Source organism: Mandrillus leucophaeus, unplaced genomic scaffold, assembly GCF_000951045.1.
Source record: "Mandrillus leucophaeus isolate KB7577 unplaced genomic scaffold, Mleu.le_1.0 Scaffold71, whole genome shotgun sequence".
Taxonomy (NCBI): domain Eukaryota; kingdom Metazoa; phylum Chordata; class Mammalia; order Primates; family Cercopithecidae; genus Mandrillus; species Mandrillus leucophaeus.
Window position 1 is genome coordinate 1,616,178 of NW_012107697.1, and position 14,824 is coordinate 1,631,001.

General features: G+C 42.1%; 1 protein-coding gene across 2 annotated transcripts in view; it reads right to left on the reverse strand.

The window, feature by feature from the left end:
• Nucleotides 1–9,056: 9,056 nt before the first annotated feature.
• The window catches only part of DDX6 (DEAD (Asp-Glu-Ala-Asp) box helicase 6), a 43,635-nt gene continuing 37,867 nt past the window's right edge, over nucleotides 9,057–14,824 (reverse strand). For both annotated transcript variants that reach the window (XM_011964897.1, XM_011964898.1), the window contains exons 12-14: nucleotides 13,135–13,236; nucleotides 12,428–12,610; nucleotides 9,057–9,817 (exon numbers count right to left, since the gene is read on the reverse strand). In XM_011964897.1, coding sequence (XP_011820287.1) covers nucleotides 12,435–12,610; nucleotides 13,135–13,236 — 278 coding nt within the window. In that variant the 3' untranslated portion in view covers nucleotides 9,057–9,817; nucleotides 12,428–12,434. The remainder of the gene's footprint in view (nucleotides 9,818–12,427; nucleotides 12,611–13,134; nucleotides 13,237–14,824) is intronic.

Genomic DNA, 14,824 nt, shown 5'->3' on the forward strand with positions numbered 1-14,824 from the left:
GGTACTAAGCGCTTCAGTCTTTTCAGGAACGCGGTATTGTTTTTGGTTTACTATTTTGATAGAGGCAGTTCTGCTGTCTTCCATTTAACCTTTTCTATCATAGTATTCCTTAATTCATGGGTCAGGGAAATAATTGGGGATTCTGTTAGTTGCTGAGGCTGTCAATTCCCACAATGCTGTGTGGACCTGGGTTCAGGGACCCACTAGGCCAACCGTGAGATGGACCCAAGCCAAAACTCCATGAATCACTTGACCAGCATAGTCTTTACTCTGAGTCATATTATTTTGGGTCTACAGTAGTCCTCAAACGTCTATTTATTTCCTCTTCCCTTGTCACCCTGGTAAATAGTCACAAGCCCTTTTGAGAAAGGCTAGAAGGCCGGGCGCGGTGGCTCATGCCTGTAATCCCAGCACTTTGAGAGGCCGAGGAGGGTGTATCACGAGGTCTGGAGTTCGAGACCATCCTGGCCAAAGTGGTGAAACCCCGTCTCTACTGAAAATACAAAAAATGAGCCGGGCGTGGTGGCACGCGCCTGTGGTCCCAGCTACTTGGGAGGCTGAGGCAGGAGAATCCTTTGAACCCAGGAGGCGGAGATTGCAGTGAGCCCAGATGGCACCATTGCACTCCAGCCTGGCGACAGAGCAAGACTCCGTCTAAAAAAAGAAAGGCTAAAAGGGGGACCCAGATTCAGATTCCCTTTTATTCAAGGAGCTCTGTGTCAAGGAACTGGCTCAAGCCTTATTGAGGGGAGTTCAACAGACTAGCTCAAGTCAGAATTCTGTTCACCAGATCTAGAGCTTTTCTGTTTATACAAATCAAGTAAAACTTTCAAAGGCTGCCATCTATTTCAGTTCTAGGGACACTGGAATCAATTAGCTAACACCAAAAATATCTACAGATAAGGGCCTTTCACCAAAACTTCCAAGGAGGCCTTCTCTTTCTCTTTGAATGTTAATTGCATGTTCTTTTTTTAAAAATTTTATTATTTTTTTATGACAGAGTCTTGCTCTTGTTGCCCAGGCTAGAGTGCAATGGTGCGATTTTGGCTTACTGTAACCTCCATCTCCTGGGTTCAGGCAATTCTCCTGCTTCAGCCTCCAGAGTAGCTGGGATTACAGGCACCCATCACCACACCCAGCTAATTTTTGTCTTTTTAGTAGAGACAGGGGTTTCACCATGTTGGCCAGGTTGCTCTTGAACTCCTGACCTCAGGTGATCCACCTGCCTCAGCCTCCCAAAATGTTGGGATTACAAGTGTGAGCCACCACACCCAGCTGGCATGTCCCTAATTTTTATTTCTCTTATACTTCTGTATGCACTCGAGGGCCTATTGTTGCTATAATTGTCACAGGTTCCTTTCCTCATGCCTTGCCCTTTTTTTTTTTTTTTTTTTGAGATGGAGTCTGGCTCTGTCGCCCAGGCTGGAGTGCAGTGGCTGGATCTCAGCTCACTGCAAGCTCCGCCTCCCAGGTTTATGCCATTCTCCTGCCTCAGCCTCCCGAGTTGCTGGGACTACAGGCGCCCACCACCTCGCCCAGCTAGTTTTTTGTATTTTTTAGTAGAGACGGGGTTTCACCGTGTTAGCCAGGATGGTCTCGATCTCCTGAGGCCTCCCAAAGTGCTGGGATTACAGGCTTGGGCCACCGCGCCCGGCCCATGCCTTGCCCTTTACCTCACTTCATCCCATGGTACTACCAGTAAAAATTTGAATTGTGACATCATGGCATGCCATGGATCACTCACGTCCCACTCCCGGCCTCTCCTCCACCACCTCCCTTAAGGTGGTGATTGAGCTCTTCAAGTATGACCAACCCAATCCCAGAATCTAATTTTAAGAGTCTGTTTCCCAGGGCCACTTCTGGTACCAATTACTCTATCAGTCTGGATCCCAAAAAGGAACAGATGGCGCACTCGTAATAGCATAATTTAAAGAGGACTTATGTAGCATAACTTAACAAAGGGAGGAAACAGTTACCAGAAAATGAGGACAGAGCCACGTAGATTCAGATTCAGTAAGAGACCTCAGGTGGAGGGACAAAGCAGCTAGAAACAATCTTGCAGGGAGGGAATTAGAGGCAGACAAACTCTAACTAGGGAATCAGAGGACTTTACTGTCTTCCCTCTCACTGATTTCCTTGGGGGGATCCCTGGTGAGCAAACCCAAAGGGAAGCCAGGGACCAGAGGGAATGTTAGTGTGGTTCATGCAGGCCAATCTGTGGAGAACAGACCTGAAGATGTAGGCACCTGCTACACTCTCTATTCCATAACTAGATTAATGAGATAATGAAAAGGCAACTGGGGATCTAAGAATCAATACTTTCCCACAGAGTCTACAAAGAAGTCTGACCTTAGACCAGACTGTACAGTACTGTTAAGTGATTTTCATATCCGTTCTCTTTGCTCCTCTGATTGAAGACATGTCCCCCCACATTCCTTTATAGACGGGGTAGTGCATTGAAAGAACTGAATATGGAGACAGGTTACCTGATTTTTTTTGAGACAGAGTCTCACTCTGCCCAGGCTGGAGTGCAGTGGCACAATCTTGGCTCAATACAACCTCCGCCTCCTGGGTTCAAATGATTCTCCTGCCTCAGCCTCCTGAACAGCTGAAATTACAGGTGCACGCCACCACACCTGGCTAATTTTTTCTTTTTTCTTTTTTTTTGAGATGGAGTCTCGCTCTGTCACCTAGGCTGGAGTGCAGTGGTGCGATCTTGGCTCACTGTAACCTCCGCCTCCCGGGTTCAAGCAATTCTCTGCCTCAGTCTCCCGAGTAGCTGGGATTACAGGTGCCCACCACCATGCCCGGCTTATTTTTTTTTTTTTTTTTGAGACAGTCTCATCCTGTTGCCCAGGCTGGAATGCAGTGGCGTGATCTCGGCTCACCACAACCTCCGCCTCCTGGGTTCAAGTGATTCTCCTTCCTCAGCCTCCTGAGCAGCTGGGACTACAGGCATGTGCCACCATGCCCGGCTAATTTTCGTATTTTTAGTAGAGATGGGGTTTCACTATGTTGGCCAGGCTCATCTCGAACTCCTGACCTCGTGATCTGCCTGCCTTGGCCTTCCAAAGCGCTGGGATTATAGGTGTGAGCCACTGCATCCGGCCAATTTTTGCATTTTTGTAGAGACAGGGTGTCACCATGTTGGCCAGGCTGGTCTCAAACCCCTGACCTCAAGTAATACCCCCACCTTGGCCTCCCAAAATGTTGGGATTACAGGTGTGAGCCACTGCGACTGGCCAATGTACTTTTCTAATGTACAATCTGTAAATCTTTGAAGTCTCCTTAACAATTTTTTTTTTTTTTTTGAGAGAGACAGAGAGGAGAGACAGAGAGAGAGGAGAGAGAGAGAGACAGAGACAGAGAGACACATACAGGGTCTCACTACGTTGCCCAAACTGGATTTGAACTCCAGGGACTCAAGTGATCCCCCAGACTTAATGTCCTGAGTAGCTGGGACTACAGGTGTGTGCCACTGGGCCCAGCTTTCTCCTTAACTTCTGAATTTACTTGAATTAAATTCTAATTTCTATTATTCTAAGTTACTACTTTTTCTATATCCTCCACAGCTCACGTAATTGATAAGAAGGTTTTAACAACTGCTCATCAATCTTCTCCATAACAGCATGTTCAGCTTTCTGCCAAACCCAACCAGGTCACAGATTCTTCTCCTTCTAGAAATTTTGGTTTCATGTTCTACTTTTAGGTCTACGATCCATTTCTTTTTCTTGATACAGGGTCTTGCTCTGTCACTCAGGCTGGAGTGTAGTGGCGCAATCTTGGCTCGCTGCAACCGCCCTCTCCCGGGTTCAAGCGATTCTTGTGCCTCAGCCTCCTAAGTACCTGGGACTACAGGCGCGCACCACCACACCCAGCTAATTTTTATATTTTCAGTAGAGGTGGGTTTTGCAATGTTCGGCAGGTTGGTCGTGAACTCCTGGCCTCAAGTGATCTGCTCGCCTTGGCCTCCCAAAGTATTGGGATTACAGGCGTGAGCCACCGTGCCTGGCCGTATGATCCATTTTGAGTTAATTTTTATAGAAGGCACAAGGAATGGATGAAAGATTTTTGTTTTTGCAACATATTCAGTATCACTTATTGAAGACTATCTTTTCTTCATTGAATGGCCTTGCACTGTCAAAAATCAATTAGATTTGTGTAGGTATATTTTTGGGCTATTCTGTTCGCACATGTCTATCCTTTTGCCAACAATATGTTACTGTATCTATAATTGAGTCCAAACCAGGTAGCGACTCCTCCAATTTCTTCCTATTACAAAATTGTTATGGCATAATTTGTCTTCCCACATAAATTTTACTAGAGAGGAGGTCTCACTATGTTGCCCGGGCTGGCCTGGAACCCCTGGGCTCCAGTGATCCTCCTATCTTATCCTCCTGAGTAGCTGGGACTACAGGTGAACGCCACCATACCCAGCTTTCCACATGTATTTTATAGAAGCAGCTTGTGGGTATTTACAAAAAAGCCTATTGGGATTGACTGGAAATGCATTGACCCTCTAGACCAAAACTGGTGAAACTGATTTATTCTTCCAGTCCATGAACCATGGCATCTCCATTTACCTAGGTCTTATTTTTTCTGTCAGTTTATTTTGTAGCTTCAGCATATATGTATTGCACATAGTTGTTTGTCCCTTGGTATACATGGGGGTTGGTTCCAGGATTCCACCCTCCCTTGCAAATACGCAAACCCTCAGATGCTCAAATCCCTAAAGTGATGTAGGGTTTGCGTATTATCTCTGGACATCATCTTGTATACGTTGTCATCTCGATTACTCGTATCTAGTACAGTAAGTGCTATGTAGATAGTTGTTACACTGTAGTTTAGGGAACAAGAAAAATCTGTACATACCCAGTACAGACCCAACCATTGTAAGCCTAACACTTTTGGTCTGCAGTTGACTGAATGCACAGATGTGAAAACCGAGATACAGGGGACTGACTATTTCCTCAGTTATACTTAAGCATTTCTTTGGGTAGAGAGGTAGTGAGTGGTGTGCGCAGCTTCAAGTGTCTGCTTTTCCCAACTTAGATCTTTTATTTCATCAGTGGTTTGTAGTTCCCAGCGTAAGAATTCCGTTCATACTTAGATGTAGTATTGGGGTATGTTCAGTTTTGGGGGTATGTTCAGTTTTACATCTGAGAACAATTGTAGGAGGTGATAATTACTGATATATTTGGACATATTAAGGACCACATCTCCCCTCTTCCCAACTGATTATCTTGCTTCTCCATTTAGGCTGTGAAATCTGACAGCATGGTGGAACAGTATCTAAAACAGATGAAGGGGCTCTGAATTAACCTGGGCTTCACAGCAATGATGTGTTGAGAAATGTCTGACTGCTTCACAGTATGAATTATGTCAGCAAAATGCTCAGATTCCTATGCGCACAGCTGCTACTAAGGACATACCATACACACATTTGGAGTTCCAGTGGGTTTTTATTGAGATAAATTAACAAAAACCAAGATTTTACCATATTTTTTGAACCTTATAAACTCAGCAGACTCTGGTCCATATATGTGTACATACAACATAACACATCCCAACAAAAACAGCCCCACTGGAACATCTGCCAATTAAGAGAAAGCCAATTTTCCCTTCCCCCGATGTTTCAGAAATTTTGAGTTCCCACTGTTCACTTCTCAGTGGAACTGGTCCCTTGTGGCTAGGGACATTGGAATTCTCTACCATTTTTACTGAACAAAAAATAATTTTTTTCCTTTGTTTCAAAAAAGGGAACAGTGACTTTGTTTTCTCCAGGCACCCCTTTCCCCACAACCAATGGTTAAAACACAGCAGCCTGTATCTTAATAACCCAGCCCTACCCCCTCCCTTGCCCAGCATTGTCTACTGGAGAATTTAAATACACTTCTGTTGGAATCTGTCAGCTGTGGAGGGGCAGAGTCCAGGTGCCAGGCTAGCTCCCTCTGACCTCATGAACTGTGACAACCTTTGGACACTTAACTCTTTACTCCAAAGATGAGTTTTTAGATCAGAGAGTAGATTTTCTTTGGGAGTTTTAAAAAACTATCTTTAGAGATATAATGTACAACTACAATCTCACAGAAGTCCACTCAAGTTCACCAAAAAGCTGACTTACTTCAGCTCTCATGAAGCCAATAATTTTGATAAAGGTATTTGGCAAGAAAATGATTCCACAATAACAAATTTAAAGATACCAAGAACGTTGAAAAAATAGCAAATTAAAATAACATGGCTTAATTCCCAAGAACTTATTTCATTTTTTGTTACTCATCTAGAAGGTCAGGAGTGTGGCTAAAGGCAGTTTCTGATGAGGTTATGAGCTTCCAAAGTGTTTCTAAATCCTTAGTGCAGACACCCTCCCTTTTGGGGCAAAGTACCCTCCCTCCCACCCCATTAAAAAAAAAAAATTAAAAAATTAAAAAATTAAACGTCATCAGAATGAGATGTTTTGATTCCAACAATTTACACTCAAGGCTTTGTGCTGAGTTGTCGTTTGAACCAAGCATGATGGTATCAAGCACAAAGCACGTGGCAAAGGAAAGATGCTCCCATCTCATTCTGAAAACAAATACTGATAACCAAGCCCACCCTCCAACCCTTTGGGGCCAACCCATTTTATGCTGCTGGGACCAACTTGAAACAATTTAGAGGTATATTTAGGTTTCCCTCTCCCGTACTTCCGTGAAAGATCATTTTACAATAAATGTATTCCATTCCTACGGGAAAGGCAAAACAGAATTTATCCCCATCGAGAATATATGGGGAAAGAAAAAACACAGGCCTAGAGGTGGCAAGGTGTGTAACAGTCCATAGCCCATCACACACCTACCTATACAACCAAAGGCTAAACCATGAGTTGGATGTAGTTTTAACATTAAAAATAGGGGGTAGTTCTCATCCAAATGAGCCACTGGAAAATATTGTTACTTTAAAAAAAATACATATCCAATATTGGAAAGAATGTGAAAACAACTTCCAACAGTAACAATGCTCCTTATTATGAGGGCCCCAAAAAGAAAAAAAACAAAAATAATAAAATAAAAAAAAAAAGACCAGGCTTTGACCTAGTCCTTAGAGCATCTTTCCACTGAACAATTCCTATTCAAGAGTCAAGCACCAAAACTGGACAGCTGCCTCTACAAGACCTTGTCCAGTAGTGGTGTCCCAGATAGTTTAAGTGCCACTCCTCATTAGAGGCTATACTTCAGTAATACTTTCAATTTTAAGTCTGTGCTTTAAGAGGGACCCACAGGCATGTGGCACCAGGCAGTCTCAAGGTAGCAAAGGAGACTGCACTTTTTGTTTAGTCACCCACATGTTCTCTAGCGAGATACAGAATTGCATTTATACTCTTTTCTTCTATAAGAATGATCCCTCTTATCTCGCAAGAGGTGGGGGAGAAAGAGAGCTGCATCGGTACAAGGGCAAAATTTTTTTGGTCAAAAGTTGACACCTTTTAAATTCCCTCTCCCACCCCTCCCTGGAAAAAAAGTTACTTCCTTAATTAGGTTTTCTATTTAGTAACCAACATTAACTGGACAGAACATATGAGGCTTGGGTTCCAAATAGATGAGCTTGTTCTTTTTTGGGTTTGTACCGTGCAGCTCTTGCTACAGTTGTTACGGAGTTAGGGCTATGTCCCATCAGGAGGCATCTGTAGGATTTTGATCTCCAAGGAATTGTGGGTGAGTCACAAATCGTTTGCTCACAAGTAGGCAGAGTCAAAAAAGCAACTTCAAGTAATTGATTTCTTTGTCCAAAAGAGTTTAAACATTAAAGTATATGCAGGACTTATTTTGTAATATTTTAGGGTTCTGAAAAACAATAAAATATGGAAATCAACTTTTTTAAATTTTGTTTTTTCCCCCCTTTCCCGATGCCTCCTGATTGACCTAGTACACTGGGTTAAAAGGGAATTAAAAACATTAAAAAAAAAAACCAAAAAAAAAAACCCCCCAAAAAAAAAACTTCACTGGTTTTGATTCATCTCACTCCTTTTGCCTGGAGATCAGGCCAAACATCAAGCATGTTGGGAGGGGCACAATTTAAAGCAACACTATTGACTGTAAAGCATTTGCCGGCAATTTACAGTGCAAAATGACAGATAACAATTCTTGTCACAACGCAAGAGAATGGCAAGCAGCATTCTGTAGCATGAAAGTTAACAGCTCTCAGGTTGCCCATTCCTGCAAAAGTTTATGTATCGAAGTGGGCAGAGGGCAACACATTTACACACTACAGGAAATGATCCACAGAAAATTAAGCTCCAGAACTGCTAACGTTACCAAAGCTGGTACTGGCTAATATTCTGAAATGCAAATCTGTGCTTTATATATATACTGCTCAATGACACTGCCACTCAATAGAATTCCCACACTGCAAGGTAGATTAATCTATCTTTGCCCCCTGTTGCAGAGCTTGAAATATTCCTCAAACTTTTAGAGGGGGAAGAAGCAAAATCAGAGCTTCTCAAAATAAATCTTGAATTATCAATGTTTTGAAGCTTCCTTGCTCTCTGGGAAACCTACTCCAAAGGTACTAGATGAGACAGTGTGGCAGCAAACAGTACATCCCAGATTTCTGGGCCCCTTTACCAACACAGGGTACCACAGAAATCTGCTCTCTACAGCAAGAGGCCAAAGTACTCTCTAGAGTTTAGTGTTGCGTAAAACTGAGCCCCTCTCATCTTTAGCTGCTCCCATAATCACTCTAATCCCCTTAATCCCAGCAACCTTCATCCAAAAAAAAATATATATATATGTATATATATATATATATATATATGAACCCAGAAAAAAAACTTATTTACAAAGTTTATACAAGTATACACACCCAATTTTCTATGGGACACGCTTTGCCACAGAGGAAAGAGGGTCAAGGCTCTGACATGTCTACACATCAAGTGCCATACTGCTACTGGAGGTGTATGTAAACCAGTCTTTAGTGTCTGCTATAGAGCACAAAGGCTTGTCATATGGCTCCTGCAATGATAGACTGCTCTTTCCTTTGGGAGCGATGATGTTTTATCTACTCAGCCCAGAAGAAACTTTTACTTGGGATTTTTTTTTAAATACATGTATTTACAGTGCGGATGAACTGCAGTTGCATATCAACTCCTCCACAAAAAAAAAAAAAAAAAAAAAAAAAAAAATGGTGTTTAACATTACTAGTAAGTTTCAACTTCTAGCCCTGGGCTTGAGTATTGGGTAGAAAGGGAAGAGACTTCAACTTGAAACCAAATGAAAAGACAACATTTTTTAAAAGAAAAAGAAAAAAGGAAAGAAAGAGTTACTATTGTTGATTCCTCGGGCTGTGTCTAAAAGATGATATTCTGAATGGTCTCATAGCATAAGGCACTTCGCACAAATAAGTAATAAGCTCTTCAGGCTTAAAAAACGGATGAGTAATCAGGGAGAAGTTGAAATGCACTCGAGAGTCAGCTGTTGGAGAATTTTGAAATCATAGACAAGCTTGTGTGTTCATTAAGATTCTTCTCTTTTTAGGGTTTCTCCCCTTCTCTTCTTTCTTTTCCTTCCTTGTCCCCTTTCCCCAGAAAACATTTTTTAAAAACCAGCAGTTAGTGCAACTAATGTTCAGTCAGCACACAGTGCAAACCAGTGGAACAAAAAAGGTATATTCCTTCTTTTCAGCCTTTTTCTCTTCACCAGTTAAAAAAAGAAAAAATGTCTGAGCTCTTTTAAGTCTTCGTAGTTCCAAAATAAAAGATGAAAAACCCACAAAGAGAAGAGCATTCCCCCCAAAACGATGTGTCACAGATCCAAACGAGCCTTTTGTAGTTTGTCAAAGCCTACAGAAAACGGAAAGATAAAATTAACATTCTGAAAGCAACACAAACAAGGATACATAGGTTTTCACAATCCTCATCCCAAATGCTCTTTTCTAGTAGTTTCTACTGACCCTGTGCCTACTACAGAATCTACTGGTTATAGGATTAAATAATTTCTGGTAGGCAACTCTGAGACAGATTGGGGGCCCGAATGAATGTGAATGTTCTGACAGCAGGCAACCCTCACTCATAACAATTAAATCATGGGGAAAAAATTACACCTTAAAGAAACTGAATACTCTGCCAAAGTACTAGCAAACATTGGCTAGTTTTATGCTTGTCTAGGGGTTTGTGTTTGATGTTTAACTTAAGGAAAAAAGAGTAAAGAGTAATTCAAAAATTATTTAAGTAACAATTGATTGGGTGAGGTGGCTCCCGCGTGTAATCTCAGCACTCTGGGGAGGCTGAGGTGGGCAGATCACCTGAGGTTAGGAGTTTGAGAGCAGCCTGGTCGACATGGTGAAACCCTGTCTCTTATTTAAAAAACAAAGAGACAAAAATTTTAAGTAACATTAGGTTACTTAAATAGGTAAGATGTTCACCTATAATTTGAAAACCATCCTTTGTCAAATCAGATTTTCTTTAGGAAATACTGTAACAACCTACCTTGCTTAAAGCTGAGCCTTGTTTCGTGCATTTCTAACTAGAGCCCAATAGTCATCAAAAGATGATAGAGGCCGGGTGTGGTGGCTCACACCTATAATCCCAGCACTTTGGGAGGCCAAGGTGGGAAGATGACTTGAACCTAGGAGTTTGAGACCAGCCGGGGCAACACAGTGAGACCCCATCTTAATAAAAATAAGAAAAGATGGAGAATAGGTTGTCCAGGAAATCAAGGGTGGGTATTTTTTAAATTTATGTATTTGACAGAGTTTCACCCTTATTGCCTAGGAAATCAGAGTGGGTTATTTATTTACTTATGAGGCGGAGTTTCGCTCTCACTGCCCAGGCTGGAGTGCAATGGCCTGACCTCGGCTCAATGCAACCTCTGCCTCCCAAGTTCAAGAGATTCTCTTCCCTCAGCCTCCTGAGTAGTTGGGATTACAGGTGCCCACCACCATGCCTGGCTAATTTTCTGTATCTTTAGTGGACACAGGGTTTCACCAGGTTGGCCAGGCTGGTCTTGAAGTCCTGACCTCAGGTAACCTACCCACCTCGGCCTCCCCAAGTGTTGGGATTACAGGCGTGAGCCACTGAGCCCAGACTGAGTGGCTTTTTTTTTTGAGATGGAGTCTAGCTCTGTCACCCAGACTGGAGTTCAGTGGCGCAATCTTGACTCACTGTAACTTCCACCTCCTGGGTTTAAGTGATTCTCCTGCCTCAGCCTCCTGAGTAGCTGGGACTATAGGTGTGTGCCATCACGCCCAGCTAATTTTTGTATTTTTAGTACAGACAGGGTTTCACCATGTTGGCTAGGATGGTCTTGATCTCTTGACCTCGTGATCCACCCACCTCGACCTCCCAAAGTACTAGGATTACAGGTGTGAGCCACCGCACCTGGCCCAGAGTGGGTATTTTAAAAAGACGGCCATCCTCATAATCTGATTAAACATTTGGTAATAAGGTATTATGGATAGTTTTACCAGAGTTACTAATGTACTTCCTAGAAATTAAGAATAAATGCTAAAAACATTTTACATTTTCAGAAATGTAAATACTTTCATATTCAAAACTGCTGGCAGAGTGCGGGGACTCATGCCTGTAATCCCAGCACTTAGGAGGCTGAGGCGGGTAGATCACTTGAGGTCAGGAGTTTGAGACCAGTCTGGCCAACATGGTGAAACTCCATCTCTACTAAAACATACAAAAATTAGCTGGGCATTGTGGAGCATGCCTGTAATTCCAGCTACTTGGGAAGCTGAGGCACACCAGAATCGCTTGAACCCAGGAGGCAGAGGTTGTAGTGAGCCATGATTGTGCCACTGTACCCCAGCCTGGGCAACAGAGCAAGACTGTCTCGAAAAACAGAAACAACAAACCGCCCCCCCGCCATTGCCAAAAAAGGCCAAGCACAGTGGTTTGAGCCTATAATTCCCACACTTTGGGAGGCCAAGGCAGGAGGATTGCTGGAGTTCAGTTCTAGACCAGCCTGGGCAACAAAGCAAGACCTTATCTCTACCAAAAATTCAAAATACCAAAAATTCAAAATACTAGCCAGGTGTGGTGGCATGCGCCTACAGTTCCAGCTACTCAGGAGCCCAGCAGAACTAGGCTGCAGTGAGCTATGATTGCACCACTGCACTTCAGCCTGGATGACAGCAAGACCCTGTCTCAAAAAGAAAAACAAACTGCTGAAAAAGATTCTTTTTTGCTTTCATTATTTTAGGTCTCTGAATTTAAGTACTGCTAACCTACCACATTACTCAGGAAGCTGCATTCAAGAACAACATTTACAGATTCTCTAATGAGACTACAACTTCCCACAAGACATATTATTTACTGTCATTCATGCTAGTTGGTATTTTTACCCTTTATTGCTATTATATACGGTGTGACATCAAATTTCCCCCAGGAAAGATTTTTATTTCCTGCATTTAAAGGTTCCTCTTAGCTATTCTGTCAGGGACGTACATGCTTGTTAAGGTTTCTCATCTTCTACAGGCTCGCTGTGGTATTCTGCCACATACAGGCTCTTATCAATGTTGCTTGGAATAGGTTTAATTTCTGTTCCCAGCTGCTCCTCAATACTTTTCAGGTTGAAGCGATCATCATATGTGATCAAGTTGATGGCTAAGCCAAGATGACCAAAGCGACCTAAAAAAAAGTTGTTTAAAAATTTTAATGAATAAAATATGAAAATCAATGCGAATTGTGCAAGTCAAGCAGTGGCAAAACCACACAGGATTCATAATTCTGTTCAGTGCCACTCTTAGGATGCAAAACAACTTCTTAATGGTCTTCAAACACAGGTTTCCCTACAACTTCAGGTTTTGTTGCCCAAAGTAGTACTTTATTTTACCTTTCTCAAATGACAAAATGGCTACTCATCTGTGTCAAAAATTGTCATAAAATATACACTAAATAGTCACAGACCATACCACCTAATGAGTGAAGTTCTCATTTGTTAATTTCATCTCAAATTAAGCAAAGTTATTTTAACTTTTCTTAATAAATGTTACAGAAGAATTAGAAATTAGTCTTAAATACCAAACAACTGAATTAGTGTTAATTCACTGTTCTCATAGCTACTGTACTCTATTTCACAAAGGAACAAAATTTAGTCATTACATGTCTCAAAAAAGAACTTCTATCAAGAATATCACGTCTTTTTTCCTCACCTGATCTTCCAATACGATGGAGATAGGTCTCGGCCAGCTTTGGGAAATCAAAGTTTATTACCACATTCACAGCTTGTATATCAATACCTCGGGTAAACAGATCTTAAAAAAAAAAAAAAAAAGATAATTTTCATTCTATCTTTCAATTTAGAAATGTCTCTCAGTACAATACTCTCTAACACACAGAGCATAACCTAAGTTTATTAATTTAATTCAGTTATTCAAATGCATTTGCATATTACTGGCATTACCTTTCATAATCACATTATCATGAACAACTTTCTGCTCACAAGTTACTTTTTTCCAGTAATTGTAAGCAAGTTTTAAAAAATATGTCTAAAAGAGGCTGGGTGCACTCAAGCCTGTAATCCCAGCACTTTGGGAGGCCGAGCTCAGTGGATCACCTGAGGTCAGGAATTTGAGACCAGCCTTACCAAAATGAAGAAACCCGTCTCTACTAAAAAAAAAAAAAAAAAAAAAAAAACTTAGCTGGGCGTGGTGGCGGGTGCCTGTAATCCCAGCTACTCGGGAGGCTCAGGCAGGAGAATCACTTGAACCTGGGAGGCAGAGGTTGTGGCGAGCCGAGATCGCACCACTGCACTCCAGTCTGGGCAACAGGAGTAAAACTCCGTCTCAAAAAAATAAATTAAAAAAAAATAGACTGATATTCAAAGTCCTCCAGGCAGGGCTTGGTGGCTCACACCTGTAATCCCAGCACTTTGGGGAGGCAGAGGTGGGTGGATCACTTGAGGTTAGGAATTGGAGATTAGCCTGGCCAACATGGTGAAACACTCCCTCTACAAAAAATACAAAATATAGCTGGGCATGGTGGTGTGCGCCTGTAGTCTCAGCTCCTTGGGAGGCTGAGGCGCGAGAATCACTTGAACCTGGGAGGCGGAAGCTGCAGTGAGCCGAGATCGTGCCACTGCACTCCAGTTTGGGGAACAAGAGCGAAATTCCATCTCAACAACAACAACAACAAAGTCCTCCATGCTATGCTTTGTCCTAATTTACTTCCCTAACACATCTCAGTTTTTCTTCTCTATCAAACTTATCTTCTTAGCCATCTGACCATCAGTCCCCTAAAACTTAATCCATGTGTTTGAAACTCACCTAGCCTAGAAAGCCAATTAAAATCTCATCTCTTCTCAAACCACCTCAGCCAATTATATTACTCTGCTACGAACACTTGGGATTACTTACTATATACATACTTCCCATTTGCAAGTCACCTTTACTGCCTTGTGGATCTAGACCAGTGAATGATTTTGTAAATAGTTTTACTACAATATAGCCATGCCCATTTGTTTATGTATTGTCTAGGCTACTTCTGAGCTACAATAGCAAAACTCAGTATCTGTAATAAAGACCAATTAATGTGCAAACTCTAAAAAATTTACTATCTGGCACTTCATAGGAAAAGTATGTGAACGTTTCCTTAGACTCCTAATGTTTACCTTTTTATCTCTCCAATTAAACCACACTCCCTCGAAGGGGTGGTATTTTATATATGCCCTTCAGTATTGGTCCTTCAAGAACTTATCTGAAGAAATCTTGCAAGCAAGTAATGATTTTTAAAAGCCCAACTGTCGGACGCAGTGGCTCACACCTGTAATCCCAGCACTTTGGGAGGCCGAGGCAGGTGGATCACCTGAGGTCAGGAGTTCAAGACCAGCCTGGCCAACATGGT